General features: G+C 35.8%; 1 protein-coding gene across 1 annotated transcript; it reads left to right on the top strand.

The window, feature by feature from the left end:
* The first annotated feature begins 9531 nt into the window (after positions 1-9531).
* Positions 9532-15134, top strand: LOC122282058 (1-deoxy-D-xylulose 5-phosphate reductoisomerase, chloroplastic). The gene is made up of 12 exons (XM_043093984.1): positions 9532-9808; positions 10090-10268; positions 10909-10995; positions 11174-11299; positions 11386-11448; positions 11551-11700; positions 11897-11964; positions 12380-12491; positions 12627-12731; positions 12919-13040; positions 14240-14386; positions 14596-15134. The coding sequence occupies exons 1-12, from the start codon at positions 9721-9723 to the stop codon at positions 14762-14764; spliced, it is 1416 nt and encodes a 471-aa protein (XP_042949918.1). The 5' UTR covers positions 9532-9720; the 3' UTR covers positions 14765-15134.
* The last annotated feature ends 619 nt before the right edge of the window (positions 15135-15753 follow it).

Below are 15753 nucleotides of genomic sequence, written 5' to 3'. Positions count from 1 at the left end.
GAATGGCCCGGTGCCAATATTGACATTCTTTGCATGTTACTCTGCACCACCATTATTGAAGAAACTAGAGCAAGGTTTGACCACTCGTTTCCCTGTTTCAGCACCTCCTTCATTGCTCTGCATATGAGTGTACCAATGAATCTGCTAAACGTTCATTGCGAAAGCCGCTTATCAAGTTAAAGTTTACATCTCTAGTGACAGCCAAATCTTAACTTGATTGATTCAAACTATATTTTGTGTTATTCGTTCCCTCTCTCCTCATTGTGTCAATGTTGGGTTACATGTGAAGAATTATCTCAGAGCAGAAAATTGAAAAACTTGTGAGCTCACTTGACTATCGTTCAGTGGGCTCGACCGAAGCTCAAAGCGTAAGTTTGCTTAAGGTGAGTTTGAGCGAAGTTTCACCTATGAGTTCACTCGAGTCTCGCTCAACATTAGGCTTAAGCAAGACACAAACCCTAGTGTTCGCTTGAGCCATGCTTGACACCCCGCTTAAGGTGCGCTTAACATATCACTCGAGCGGAGAACGTATTTTTTGCCAAGTTAGGTTTCCAATGCCGTTTACTATAAATATGTTATATTTGACTTATTTTGTAAGACTTTCAGCATATTTTGAGAGAGAACAATTGTCAAGTAGGTGAATATTGTGTGAGAGAGCAAAATGCCCTAAAGAGTGTGAGTTGAGATTGAGTGATTATAATCTCCTCTGGTTAATAAGATTTCTGCAGCTCTGTGGACCTAGGCAATTTGTCGAATAACGTATATTGTGTGTCATGTTTGCTTGATCATGCTTGCTTTTGCTTTAGTTTGCCATCGTTGGTGTGAATATGTTTTGTACAATAACTGGTATCAAGAGCCAAGGTCGAATCTGAAGGAGAACGATGACGAGACAAAGTGAAAGCACTTGGGGTTGAGCAGTTCGAATGCACTGGTCTTGGGTACTGGGAATTTGCCGGATAACGTATATTTGCCGGGTAACGTATATTTGCCGAGTACTGGTAATAAGATTTCTATAGCTCTGTGGACTTAGGCAATTTGCCGAATAACTTATATTGTGTCATGTTTGCTTGATCGTGCCTGCTTTTGCTTTAGTTTGCCATCGTTGGTGTGAATATGTTTTGTACAATAACTGGTATCAAGAGCCAAGGTCAGATCTGAAGGAGAATGATGACTAGAGACAAAGTGAAAGCACCTGGGATTGAGCAGTTCGAATGCACTGGTCTTGGGTACTGGGAGATGCAGATCGAGGACTATCTCTATGGAAAGAGGCTCCATCCTCCACTGTTAGGATCAAAGCTAGATAGCATGGATGATGTTGAGTGGACTCTGTTAGATCGATAGGTTTTGGGGATTGTTTGGTTGACATTTTCCAAAACAATGGCACACAATGTTAGTAAGGAGAGAACCATGACAGATCTCATGACGGTTTTGTCAGGTATGTATGAAAAGTCATTGGTGAATAATAAAGTGCACCTGATGAAGAAATTGTTCAATCTGAAGATGTCGGATGGTATGTCTATGGCCTAACACTTCCATAGAGATTAAGTTTGATGATGAGATCAAAGTATTGATTTTGTTAGCATTGCTGCCAAATAGTTTGGAGATCATGAGGATGGATGTGAGTAATTTAGCTATTAAGATGAAATTGAACTACGACGACATATGTGACATGATCCTTGTTGAATAGGTATGTAGAAGAGACTAAGGTGAGTTCTTGGGTGGCCCTGAATGTTGACAATTGGGACAGAGGACATGACAGGTCAAACTCCAAGAGTAGGAGGAAGAGCAAGACGAGATTTGGACAGCAAATCACATGTTAGAATTGTAGCAAGCTGAGCTACATCAAGAGAAACTGCAAGAATCAAGAAAGTATTAAGGATGATGTAGTGAATGTAGTGGCTGAAGAAATACATGATGCCCTAACTTTTGCCGTGCACAGTCCATTTGATGATTGTGTGTTGGATTCAAGGGTTTCGTTCCATATCACCACACACGAGAGATCATGCAAAACTATGTTGCTGGTGATCTTGGGAAGATGTACGCTGCTGGTGGAGAGGAACTAGATGTAGTGGGTGATGTGTGCATCACACTTCCAAATAGGGGCGTGTGAACTTTACAGCAAGTCAGACATGTTCCAAATTTGAAGAAAAACCTTATCTCTGTGGCACAGCTTAATGATAGCGGTTATATAGTAGCATTCTCTGGAGATACTTGGAAGATCACTAAAGGTGCGCTAGTTTTAGCACATGGCAAGAGATCTAACTCTTTATATTTAACATCAGGAATAGTGATGTGCAAGGATATACAAGAGTGCAAAAAGGCAAGCTTGATCACGCGAAACATATGAGGAAGCCAAAAGGAATAAGCTTTGCCATTCCTCATGTAAGCCTGGGAAAGTTGGCTGAAGTTGCCAAGATTGGTTGTAGATCAGATACTCCTAGTGCAGTGGAAGTTGTGAGTTGTCCAATGGATGTGCTGACTAAGAGCGATGTATGTGGGAGACTGAAGTCGAGCTCGACTTCAGTTTGTATTTTCACTTGAAGACGGGAGTTGTGAGCTGTAGAGATGATAGGGCTTGGCTGGAAACAATAGTTGGCATGTGGAGACCCAATCTCCAAGTGGAAGATTGTAGGGTTGCATGTGGAGACTAGTCTGGAAACAGAAAATCAAGAAACCCGTGAGTTTGGTCGATAGTGAGCTCGAACAAAGCTCAACCTGTGAGTTCGCTCGAGTTATGCTCGACACCCTGCTCGTGCTAATGCCCATTGGTTGTTTGCTCGAGGCATGCTCAAGATGCCGCTCAAGCGAAGAACGCATTTTTTGTCAAAGTAGGGTTCAGTGTTGTTTACTATAAATATGTTATATTTGACTTGTTTTATACAAATTTCAGCATATTTTGAGAGAAAACAATTATCAAATAAGTGTATATTACGTGAGAGAGCAAAAAGTCCTAGAAAGTGAGTTGAGATTGAGTGATTGAAATTTTCTTTGGTTAATAAGATTTCTGCAACCCTGTGTCATGTTTGCTTGATCGTGCTTGCTTTTGCTTTAGTTTGCCATCGTTGGTCGTGTGTGTGTTTTGCACAACAGTCCATCCTTTTGCTTGTCTTCTTCCATAAGAGCTGATACCATTTAAGGACACATCAATTGGCTTAAATTCGTATGGAATCCAACCTACAAATCCGCCTGTGGAATCTAAAAGCTTCTGCTGGTTACACTAGCTTTCAGTTGCCTGTAGAGATTTGGGTGCTTTGCTGCCTTCTAATTCCCATACTTCTACTTGTCCCAGCTGCATTTTTTGAACTCTTGAAAAAATATGGCAATTCTTCATGCTCCCAAAAAGAAAATTTGGAGCGCACACAGTCTCATCCACATTTGAGTCATCAAAATTTCAATCTATAATTAAATTCGAGTGTGCTGCAGCAACCAGTTAAGGCAGTTGGTAAAAAATTCAAACGCCTGTTCTATACTGTTCAACTTTTCAAAATGGTTTAAATGTCATGAATGTTCTCTATAGTCCAATACCAGGATTAGGATGGACTTTCATGGCTGAATAAAGTTGCAATAGATAAAAGCAGAGAGTGCCATTACCAAATACCAACCAGGTGTGCTTGAGTAGTATTATTTTAATTTTCACTCGTTATATTGTAAGCATATCTAGGCCCTTTCTTTATAGCACCACTTGTTTTATATAATATGTTCCAGGTCTTGTCTGCATAATGGATCTGCTTTATAGATAGTCAAAGCTTTGCCAAAGACGTTAGCTAAAACAGTGAAATACTATATATTATGCTGTCAATCTGTCTGTGCACTCTCAGTACATGTTCCCATAAACAAGCCATTCACATTTCAACACATGGACCGATCGATTATTTATATTTTGGAGTGTATTAAGATTAGACACATACTTTTGCCGACCATTGCTTGTCGGAGTCGAATGAGAGGTGTACCCGTGCCGTGCTGTGCTCTTCCCTAGTTAATGCTTTTCGGGGATCATGGTTAAGTATCAGAAAAACTGTTTCTGGCACTCATGTGCTGGAAATGTTGTATGGATTTTATATTTTTTTAGCTGTCTCTGTATATATAATATAGTGAAGAGGTATTCTTGTAAGGGCGGGCATTCATATCAATATTGCATTGTTGCAGTCGGATCATTGATGTTCTATGTGTTTTTTTTTTCTCGTCCATTGATGTTATGCTAAACTTAGTTTATATTTTCTTTCATTTTTTTTTTTTTCTCTCGTTTTTTATAACTCAGAACAAGAATTTCTTGGAGGGACTTGGAGTCGGATTTGGAAACCTTCTCCCCAGTTTGGATTTGAAAGTATTCTTAATTCATCATTATAAATTTTTTAAATTTTTATTTAATAAAATATAATAAATAATTTAATTTTTTTAAATCTAAATACTTTTTCAAATTATAAAATAATAATAACAATATTTTATTTAAATAATTTAAAACCATTATCTCAATCCAAACCACTGTCACATTCATAACGATGAACCAAAATTATAAGGGAAATGAGGCACGTGGTACGTACCTTCATGAAGAGTTTCAAGTGACTTGGTTTCCCAAAATGTTAGTTGATAATATTCTCATGAAAAAATATAGTTACAAGTATAATTATGCATTAATTTATGTACCAATTATGTATTAAATAGAATAATTTTTTATTTTATTGTTAACTACTTGTAGGCTAGCACAATGTGCGTAAATAATTAATATTATTATAATTAATTATCTTTAAAATATTTATGCAGTGTTTGTACACTCACGATTACAAATATCATTTCTTATTTTTCAAACAAGATAAATCCAATAAATTTTTAACAGAAGCCCAACTTTTTTCAATTGAGAAAAGATAATATAATTTAAATGCATACTGTTGTTACTATAAATATTTGGTGAATCAACTCATACTTTAGGAATAACAATACACAATATTATTCCACTAACCAAATACATCTTAAATGTAGTGCATATGAATATAGACAACTCCTAATTATATATATATATATATATAAAATTGAAACACCAAAGAATTTGTTTATGAATCCCCTAATAATAAAAATGTTATATATTCAATAGTGTTGCCTTTTTCTTGAAGTTTTTTTTTTTTTTTGAAATAGACTTCAATTCAATTCAGGAATGAAGGAAGTTATAGCTGTGACCAATAAGTCCGAGTACAAACCTCAATTATAAGCTAACTATTCATCGGTTATAAGCTCCCCCATACACAACTTTCATTGTGCCAGACACTGTCTAAAAAATTTCAAGAAAACTCTCTAATGATATAGTCATTTATGAGATGCGAGACTCTGTAAACAGAAATGTCCATCTCGACTTGTCAGAGAAAACAAACCCATTTCACATTTCACCCCACCCTCCAAAGGAGGAGGAGATTTTCCACCCTTTTCCTTCAAAGAATGATAGGGACTCACTACCCTCCTCCTCCAAAAAGGAAAGAGATTTGTCTATTTCAACATTCCTTATTAACCTAATAGAAAAATAAAAATTAAAACACCAAACAACCCTAACTGAAAAGCAACAAACAAACACCGTGCTCTCTCCACGCCGTATGCCCATGTCATCTGCCCACGCTGTATGCTCACGTCGAATGCCCAAACAGTCTGCTCTGGTACTCTATGGACCACTCCACCCCGCAGCCCTTGCCCCATGAAAGGATCACTCCACCCTCATCCCATCTCTTCCCAGTCCGCGTAACCAGCTTCGTCGTCGTCAGCCTCTCCCAGCACCAATAAGCCGTGAACAACATTTTCAAGGCTAAAACCAGATTCGATAACCTCCACTATGGGCTGGCAAAGGCTAAAACTAGAGACAAAATCAGCCTCTATTTTTATAACCAGCAAAACAAGGCCATCGAGAGGTTTATTACAAACACCCAAAGCCAAAAAACAGGATTGACAGATCTAACAACGGAATGAAAAAAATGAAAAAAACTACGAAATCGTGTAATCACTGCAACACCCGATTTCCGACCACCAACCATGGAAGTGTTTGTCATGAGTTGCGACCAGGCTCCTTCCCATAAACTGCTTTAACCCCTCCACGTAGCTCAGCATATAATCCGAAACAAACCCTCTGTTTTCCATGGATAAAACAGAGCTCCTTTACCTCGCGGGAAGCAACCCAAACCAACATGCAAAACCATCATGTCTGGAGCAAGATACCCTAACCACACTCACACCGTAACCCTCTGAAATGTCTCCACAGAAGACTATACCTAAACAGTCGGGAACATCGGCCAAACGAAACCGAGAACCTCCACCCCTAAAATGAAATGACTTTCCACCCAGCTGGGTGAAATAATAAAGTAGAGGCCTCGGGACATAGTCTCTAGTGGTGGCCTTTTAACCACCAAAATGACAACCAAAACAGTTCTTATTATCAGAAGAGAAACGGGCACATCTCTAACCAAAACGAAAACAAAAACTGGAAAAAGATTGGGGGAGGGAGGTCTTCGGTCTTTTCGTGTTCTTTTACCTATAGAGAAGGGAGAGCTTTTCTTGAAGTTGAATAAGGTAAAATGTACTATAAAATATGAGAGGCACAAACAAAATACAAAGCGTACGAAACAAGTTATAACTTGTTGAAAATAGCCTCAATGACATTAAATGTGAAGTTGATGCCCAAAATAAAACGTGTGTTTTAGGACATGCTTGCATGCATGCATCACGGTTTGTCTGATGACTAAAAAAAAATGTCATTTTCTGTTAACGTTTTTCACAACTTGAATGATTCATGTTCTGTCCTCACCTACTGCATCTTTGTTTCTAGCTATCCAGTTGTCTCATGAATAAAACAAGTTTTGGCCTTTAACATGTTTTAATCGACGGACATATATACTTAATTAGTTAAATGGAACCATGACAAAATATGTATTAGTACTATTAATATTTTTGTTTTTTGTTTTTAGCAATCGGAATATTATTGGTTCGTGATTCCTGAAATTCCATGTTATTCGACCATTAATATGAACTATTAATTAAAATTAATTTCGTGACACCATTTTAATATATAGTTAGATCATATTAATAATTAATGGTGTAATTAATTGAAAATTTTTATGGTTTGGGTTACGAAGTAAAAAAACAAGTGGGTGAAATAGAATATCTCCTTAATTTGTTATTATCATTATTATTATTACTATTATTATTATTATAGAAAATACTTCTTTTTGCAATATGAGTATGTGACCACCATTTTTTTTTTTTATAGTCTCATAATTTTGTTTAATTTTTATATATGATCTATTTTTAAGAATGTGGTCTCTTCAAAATTAAAATTAAAATTAAATTTAAAAGAAATAATAAACTTATTAATATGATTTCAAAGTTTTTTGATATACAATATTAGGTTTCTTAATATAGAATCTAAAGTAAAAATATAATCTATATATATATATATATATATATATTTAAGGCCAACAATATATAGGAAAAATAGTTTCTAGTTACGTTTTTATGATTTTTCAATCACTTTTTAATTTACATAAGAGAAATGTTGTTTGCAATCCTAAAATATGTAAGCCCGGCTTACTCCTTTTGAAAAAAGTAGATAAATCTAAAACTAATATTAAAAATAAATAAATAAAATTTAATGGTGAATCTATCTTTTTTTTTTCAAATGTAATGCGTAAAGCTTACACATCTTAAAACTATATATAATATTATTTTTTATGTAAATATATCACACACTAAAATAGTTGGCTCCCTCGACACAATTACTGGTTCTGCTATATATATGATGCTTTGGTCAAACTTGATATAGGAAGGGTCCAAGAGTAGCAAACAAACAATTGCTAGCAATGGCATGGATGAAAATGAAATTCAAATTGATCTTAATTATAAATTATAATGTCAACTTGCAATATATGCACATAAGTATTACTTGAAAAGATTTGTCACTCTTGAATTATAGAGCATTTTACACATTATATCCTTACTCATTAAAACTGACACATTACATGATCGTACGTACTCTTAGTAAGAAGAATATGAGGAAGAAAACCAACGACAATCTCTTCAAAATTTAAAAATCTGATAAATGACAATATGCCTATTTTAATACTTAGAAATATATAGTAAAACACCTTACAATTTAATAGGAAAAGATGAATCTTTCCTAAAATATAATTTTACACTTTTTGCGAGATTCGAAATCCCGAGAAATGATCTGTACAATATCTAAATAGACAAGTCATTCTAAAAAAGTAGATTATACCTTAAAAAAATGAGAAAAAAAATTATTTTTTATTAGTGTGACAACTTGTCTATCATATTTAGAGTAGAGGTGATTAAATTGGTTGCTTTTACTTATGGGTGTATCAATAGAATGCACCGATTGGGGCCTTTTTAGATTTTTTTCCTTATATTTCTTAATTTTTAAGGGGAAAAAGAAGAAGCAATTTAGAGCATTTTTTCATGTTAAAAAAAAAAAAAAAACAAAAAATAAAAATACACCAATCGGTGATTAAATTATGCACAAGTGCAATGTCATGTGTAGTCCATATAGAATGTACGTTATGCCAAGTACCCTAGTGCTAGATGCATATGTTAGCAGTGCAAGGCATTTTTCAATTTTCAATAATTATTATTAAATTTGAAAATATTAATGGTTTAAACTTTAGTGGAATTCAGTGCTAGATTACTACTACTATAGACTATAGAGGACATCAATCTTTATTCTCCCACATTAATTTCCAACCGTTCCTCATTGGTTGGACATCACCATTTGCGTTGAATATAACATAACGTGAGAAATACTATACCATACGACATATTAGAGATTGAAAGCACTTTCAAAACCCTATCTGACACGAAAACACTACCAAGGATTTTACAACTTTTATTTTAAATGGATCGACACAATTTTTATCGATTGCTTGTAAAACAGTTGTAAACAGAGTTGTAAGTTTATTATTTTTCTTGACTGTATTTCCATGACTTCATGATATGTATACCTTGCTTTCGACATAAATGAAGTGATTGTTAATTTTTTGCCAGTAATGTTTGCAAAATGTTGAAATTCTTCAGTCGAGGGTTTCTTATAGTACTACCATGATCTTTGTGTGTCTCGTCTTCGGGCTAGCAAAACTGTTTAGCTCGATCGACTATCTCGTAATAATATTTCACTCTAGCGAGTGTCATGTATAAGTCTCGATCGACTACATGTCTCGTGCGAGTCTAACAAATTCTTTGATTCTTTTATCTAATTTTGAATAAAACAAAACCAATTACTATTTAATTAGAGTTAACTATTGTCCTTAAGCATTGAAAAGCATAAAAATATATTTTTTTTTCTAAGATTTATCAGGTGTTTTTCTTGTATTTAATTACCAGCTAAATGTTAGCTGTAGTATGTTCTCTGTTTTTTTTCTCCGAAAATAAGTTTGAACTTGAATACCCACTTCCCCAATCAAAACGACGTCATAGAGTTTGGTTCCCCTGCCGTCCTCATCCTTCTTTCGAGCCTGTTTGTCCTTTTATGACTCTATCCCCCACCCTCATTTTTTTGGTTACATAATTATAGCACTTCTTCTTCGGCTTATACTATATATCACGATCAGCTAATGCAGATTCTGTGGCTACAAATTGGCCTAAAAGCATCTTTTTTCAAGTCTCTCCAGTCTTTCTAGCATTTCCGGTTCTTTGCCTCTGAATTCAAACCTTTTCTGAATCAAAAAGCTGAATACTTTGATGTCTCTGAATTTGGTTTCTCCGGCTGAAATCAAGGCCACCCCCTTCTTGGGTTCCGGCAAGTCTACCTATTTCCCCAAGCTTTCAGGTGGGTTCCGCTTACACTGGATGGAAGATAGTGTGACTGCCATATTAAACACTAATTTGAGTATCAATTGTTGCCGTGTAAACTCAAAAACAGTCTGAGAAATTGTAGTGTAATTCCAAGCATGGATGGGTGCTCGTGTTTTTTTGTTGTTGACAATTATGATTTCCGTTTTTCGGCAATCTCGAACTCGTGAGACGCTGATACAGTTCTTATATATTAGTTTGACTTATACAGTTCTTCCTAGGGCCTTAATTTTTGATTTTATTTTTTATGATTTTTAGCTGGGTTTGCTTTAAAGAGGAAGGATTGTAGAGCGGTATATGGGAGAAGAGTTTGTTGTTCTGCACAGCCACCTCCACCAGCATGGCCAGGACGAGCTGTTCCAGAGCTTGGTCGTAAGACTTGGGATGGTCCAAAGCCTATCTCCATTGTAGGATCAACTGGGTCGATCGGAACTCAGGTTAAAAGATATTTAATTCGTGATTGAAGATAAAACTATACTTCAGGAGCCATTTGCGGCTGCACTTCTGTGAAACATGTTTTGTTTTCTTAATTGTGAATTCTAAGAGTCATAAGATAATGTTGTTGTTATCAACAATATATTGCAAATCATGTTGTTGATAATAGCTAGATATTGAAAACCATGATTGAAATAAAAGTCAAGAAAAGAGAAGTACAAACTGACAACAATAGCAGGTTTTCAGATCAATAAAAATTGATAGCACCATATGTTACCGAACAGGCACTATAAAGAAATAGCTTGAGATGAATACATTTTTTCGTTTTCTTTTTTCAATTATTTTGGTGAGCAACGCATCAATAAGGCATTTACTCGGCCGCTTTTGAACTCTCATATGGGCTTACAGAATGAATTCTCATTTTCAGTATCAATTCCATATTCTACATGTTGTAGTTTGAGATGAAGGTGATTGTGCAATTTGCATTGACATGGCTCTTTATCTCTAGCTCCCTTTTTTTCACCTTCACTAATTTTTTAGGGCAGATTTTTTTTGTTTCAGGAGTCAAACTATTGCTTGGCGTGACATGTTTGTCTTAACCCTTCATTAGTTGCTCATACTCAGCTTTTTGGTGTTTTACAGACATTGGACATAGTGGCAGAGAATCCAGATAAATTCAGAGTTGTGGCACTTGCAGCTGGTTCAAATGTAACTCTTCTTGCTGATCAGGTAGCAGTTTTTACAATCTCAGCTAGCACTATAACAAACTGGGGTTTAACCCCTAATGTCCTAGCAATCTGGGGTTTAGATGGCACGATCTGAATCTTGTTCTTACTTGTTTTTCCTTAATATCAAACTAGCACTATAACAAACTGTCTTTATATACTTATTTGTTCTCACTGGACAGGTAAAAACATTCAAACCTCAATTAGTTGCTGTAAGAAACGAGTCCCTAGTTGATGAACTCAAGGAGGCTTTGTCTGATATTGAACAAAAGCCTGAGATTATTCCTGGGGAGCAAGGAGTCATAGAGGTTGTTACCATCTTCTTCCTTGGCTCTTTTTTTGACTAATGAAAGACATTCTTGTTATTCAATAGATACTTTCTATTATTTTTCAGGTCGCCCGCCACCCAGATGCAGTCACTGTAGTTACAGGAATAGTAGGTTGTGCAGGACTAAAGGTAAATCCCTAGAAAACACTAATATGGTCAAACTAAACCTGAAACTTTTTTATATATAAACATACATTAGCTAACTGAAACGATCTTGTTATTCTTTCTCAGCCAACAGTAGCTGCAATAGAAGCAGGGAAAGACATAGCTTTGGCCAATAAAGAGACTTTGATTGCTGGAGGTCCTTTTGTCCTTCCTCTAGCTCAGAAGCATAACATAAAAATTCTTCCTGCTGATTCAGAACATTCTGCCATATTTCAGGTATGAAAACATGATTATAAATTGCCAAGTTTATCCAACAAATCATGCATATTCAGATACCCCCATTGCATTTATTTCTGTTTTGTTTTGTAGTTCAATGAAGCATTCCTAAAATAACTTCTTGTCTCTAGCACTTGAACGATCATCTTATCATTTTGCCTCAAATTCCACTTATTAAAAGATCTCCTTTCTTCAGTGTATTCAAGGCTTGTCCGAGGGTGCACTTCGGCGCATTATTTTGACAGCGTCTGGTGGGGCTTTCAGGTATTTATAGAACACTTAAGCTTGTAACAATAATTGTTTATCTCTTTTGCAAAATTGTAGCCAAAATGAAAATAGTACAATTCGACATCATTTGGGTCTTTTCCTGTAAATTGTTTTGTAAGACGTATTTAGAGCTCAATGGTTGTTCATTTGTTTGAAACTCAAAATAGTTTTAGTGAGCTGGAATATAGTCTTTTTCAAGAGCAGATAGTAAGCACAAATAAAATCTTTTATAAGAGTTCAATAACATATGTTATTCAGTTTAATCCAAACATTAAAAGCTCCTTTCCTTGTAAAATATCTGACTGGTAGAATTCTTTCACGGTCAATTTCAGAGTATCACATCTCCTACCTCTGGTATTTAAAACATTTAAGAAACCTGGATTGAACAATTTGATTCCTTGGTTACCGACAGGGATTGGCCTGTCGATAAACTGAAAGAAGTTAAAGTTGCCGATGCCTTGAAGCATCCTAACTGGAATATGGGGAAAAAGATTACTGTAGACTCTGCTACCCTTTTCAATAAGGTTTGCACCTTTATGTTATCTGTAGTTCTAGTTGAAATACAGTGCTGCCATTCCATTATCAGCTAGTGTATTTGTTGCCTGCAACAAGAAATTAAGTTCTTTTTTTTTTTTTTTTTTTTTTTTCCCTTTTAACAGGGCCTTGAAGTCATTGAAGCCCATTATCTGTTTGGAGCTGACTATGATAATGTTGAAATTGTGATTCATCCGCAATCTATTATACATTCAATGGTTGAAACACAGGTTTAATTTCTATGCTTCGTGGAGTGGAACATCTTCATCATGTATAAGATGTCTTATGTCTTACATGAGTAAATGCTTTTGTATAGAGGCAGTGAAATAGAATTGAAGATGTTTTTAAATATGTGTGTGTATTTGTATCTTGAAAATCTTCTTTTATCTATCTCTAATTATTTCTTTTTATTTACAGGACTCATCTGTTCTGGCACAATTGGGGTGGCCGGATATGCGCTTGCCCATCCTCTACACAATGTCGTGGCCAGACAGAATCTATTGTTCTGAAGTAACTTGGCCCCGCCTTGATCTTTGCAAGTAAATAGCCTTTCCCCAATCATCTTATGATTTTATGCTCAATGTAATTTTCTTTCCAAACACCCGTGGGGTCTCTTCCATAAATTTTTTTATTTTATAAGTAAACGGTAGTATTAATAAGAATAGGCATAGCCCAAGTACACAAGATGGTATACAAGAGATAAGACCTATCTAGGTCGCTATAGATGACACAAGGAAATCATGTACATTTAAGCTATTAAAATCTAGAGCTATAGTCCACAGAAATAAAGTGCTGAAAAATAAAGAACGAAGCTCCTCTGGTGTCTGCTCCTTATCATCAAATGTCCACTCGTTACGCTCTCGCCAAATAGATGACACAAGGAAATCATGTACATTTAAGCCATTAAAATCTAGAGCTATAGTCCACAGAAATAAAGTGCTGAAAAATAAAGAACGAAGCTCCTCTGGTGTCCGCTTCTTATCATCAAATGTCCACTCGTTACGCTCTCGCCAAATAGATCAAATAATGCAGATAGGGACCATCTTTCACACAGCTTTGATTTGTGGGTCACCACCCGGCATCAGCCAACTGGCCAATAACTCAACCACTAAATCAGGCATCACCCAGTTTAACCCTAGTCAACTGAATACTTCACATCACAAGGCTCTAGCTGTCTCACAATGTAGCAAGAGATGATTCACTGTTTCACCGGCTTTCTCACACAAACACCACCAATCTGAAATGATTACCCGGTGCTTTCGCACAAATTACTCCCATGAATTGCCATAATTCCCTGGATAAAAGTGAGAGGTTTCAATTCACGCGTTTCTCATCCACTTTTTTTTTTTATATTTACAGATGAATTATGATATTGGATTCTCGTATAAAGTCAGAAAATTGTGTCTGGACTTCAGGGACCTTTTTATTTTCTTTTTTCTTTTTCTAGAGGGTCGGTCGGCTTATTAGGCAAGCCAACCCTCTAGAAATTATGCTGGCCATATGTCTTGACAGCCATAGTTGTGGATGAGAGTGGTATAATTAGCCGACCAACCCTTGTTATTTTAGTTCTTCAGGGTCTTGATTAATCGTTCTCACTTAGAAAAGTATTCATCCACTTGCCAAGAGTTGATTAGGTGTGATGACTGATAAGTTCCAAGTAATTCAAAAGGGTCAACATGTTTATAACATCTTGTCTGTGCACTTTTTTGATTATACGCGTTGAAATGGGTTTATGCAGGCTTGGTTCGCTAACATTTAAAGCCCCCGACAATGTAAAATACCCTTCTATGGATCTTGCATATGCTGCTGGACGTGCTGGTGGCACCATGACTGGGGTTCTTAGTGCTGCGAATGAGAAAGCTGTGGAGATGTTTATCGATGAAAAGTATGTATTTCTGTTTCTTGGTTTATACAAACGTACCCCTTCAAACATTGGTTTCCTCCTTGGTGGAATTCTTGTTTGTCCAGATAATGTGATTTTATTGTCTTAGCTTATATAGATCTATTTCTTGATAGATCTACATTGATAATGCGATCTTGTGCTCATATAGATCAATTTCTTGATGTCTGAGCTTCACGTTTGCCTGCCTACAGGATCGGCTATCTAGATATATTCAAGGTTGTGGAGCGAACATGCGAGAAGCATCGGGAGGAATTGGTGGTTTCACCTTCCCTTGAGGAAATTATACATTACGACTTGTGGGCAAGAAAATATGCTGCGAGTGTGCTTGAGACTTCCAATTTAAGACCTGTTCCTGCATGAATGAACAGCTAGCTCTTGATGGCCTTGACAGAACTGGGTCGATTCGGGGGAGTGGAGAAGGTGTTGAATTCCTGCAAGAAGTAGGCATTTTGCCAAGGGTTTTGGCGGGGAGGGAGTTAACTGTATCATACATTGGATTTGGTGGGGAAGCCAAGCAATTGTATCAAACATAAAAATGAAAATAGGTCTGCATGTGTTCACCTAGCCATTTGAGTCTGAGGTCAAGCGCTCAAAAATCAAATCAAAACAAAACAAAAAGTGAGTATTTATGTACTTAAATTCCAAGAAATCGAGGGGAATCAATCTTAACAGGATAATGAAGGATCAATATCCCATTTATGCAGTGAAGATGCTTCTTGTTTTGTTTCCATTTTAGCCTCTTTTTTTACGGTTCTTTCTCAATGACTGATTTCAAATTCGTAATTCATCAATATATATTAGTTTGAGAAATAATAGCATAGGGGTTGAAGGATCTAATCCGTTTAATTAATTGAATTCGATTATGATTAGTTCATATATAACCCCAACTTGACATGCGATATTTGGTATCTAGAGGCTACTTTGTCTCAACTCAAGAAATAAGGTACTGTTTGGCCATCAAGATTTCTCATCTCAAATACAAAATTCTTATTTCATCGTTACAATTTTTTCAAATCTCTATACAAAATATAATAAGTAATTTAACTTTTTTTTTTATCTTTTTAAATTTTAAAATAATAATAATAATAATATTTTAATATTTAATCTTAAAATTTAAAATTTTTATATGAAAAATCTCAGTGGTAACTTTAATCTATAAGACATATGACTTGTTTCGTTACGTGCTTTGTTTGGGTTTGAGTTTGGACTCAAACTAAGGATAGGTTTTGCTCTCAAGGCCCAGACCAGCTATGGACAATTCACAAACCTGTTTTTGTTGAAAACCAGATCATTCGACACACCGCCGACTAGCATAAAATATTGAGCGGTGCTACATCCACATAAGGATG

This window comes from Carya illinoinensis, chromosome 11 (assembly GCF_018687715.1).
Source record: "Carya illinoinensis cultivar Pawnee chromosome 11, C.illinoinensisPawnee_v1, whole genome shotgun sequence".
NCBI lineage: Eukaryota > Viridiplantae > Streptophyta > Magnoliopsida > Fagales > Juglandaceae > Carya > Carya illinoinensis.
The sequence above is the reverse complement of the archived record's forward strand: the minus strand, read 5'-3'. Positions and strand labels throughout refer to the sequence as shown.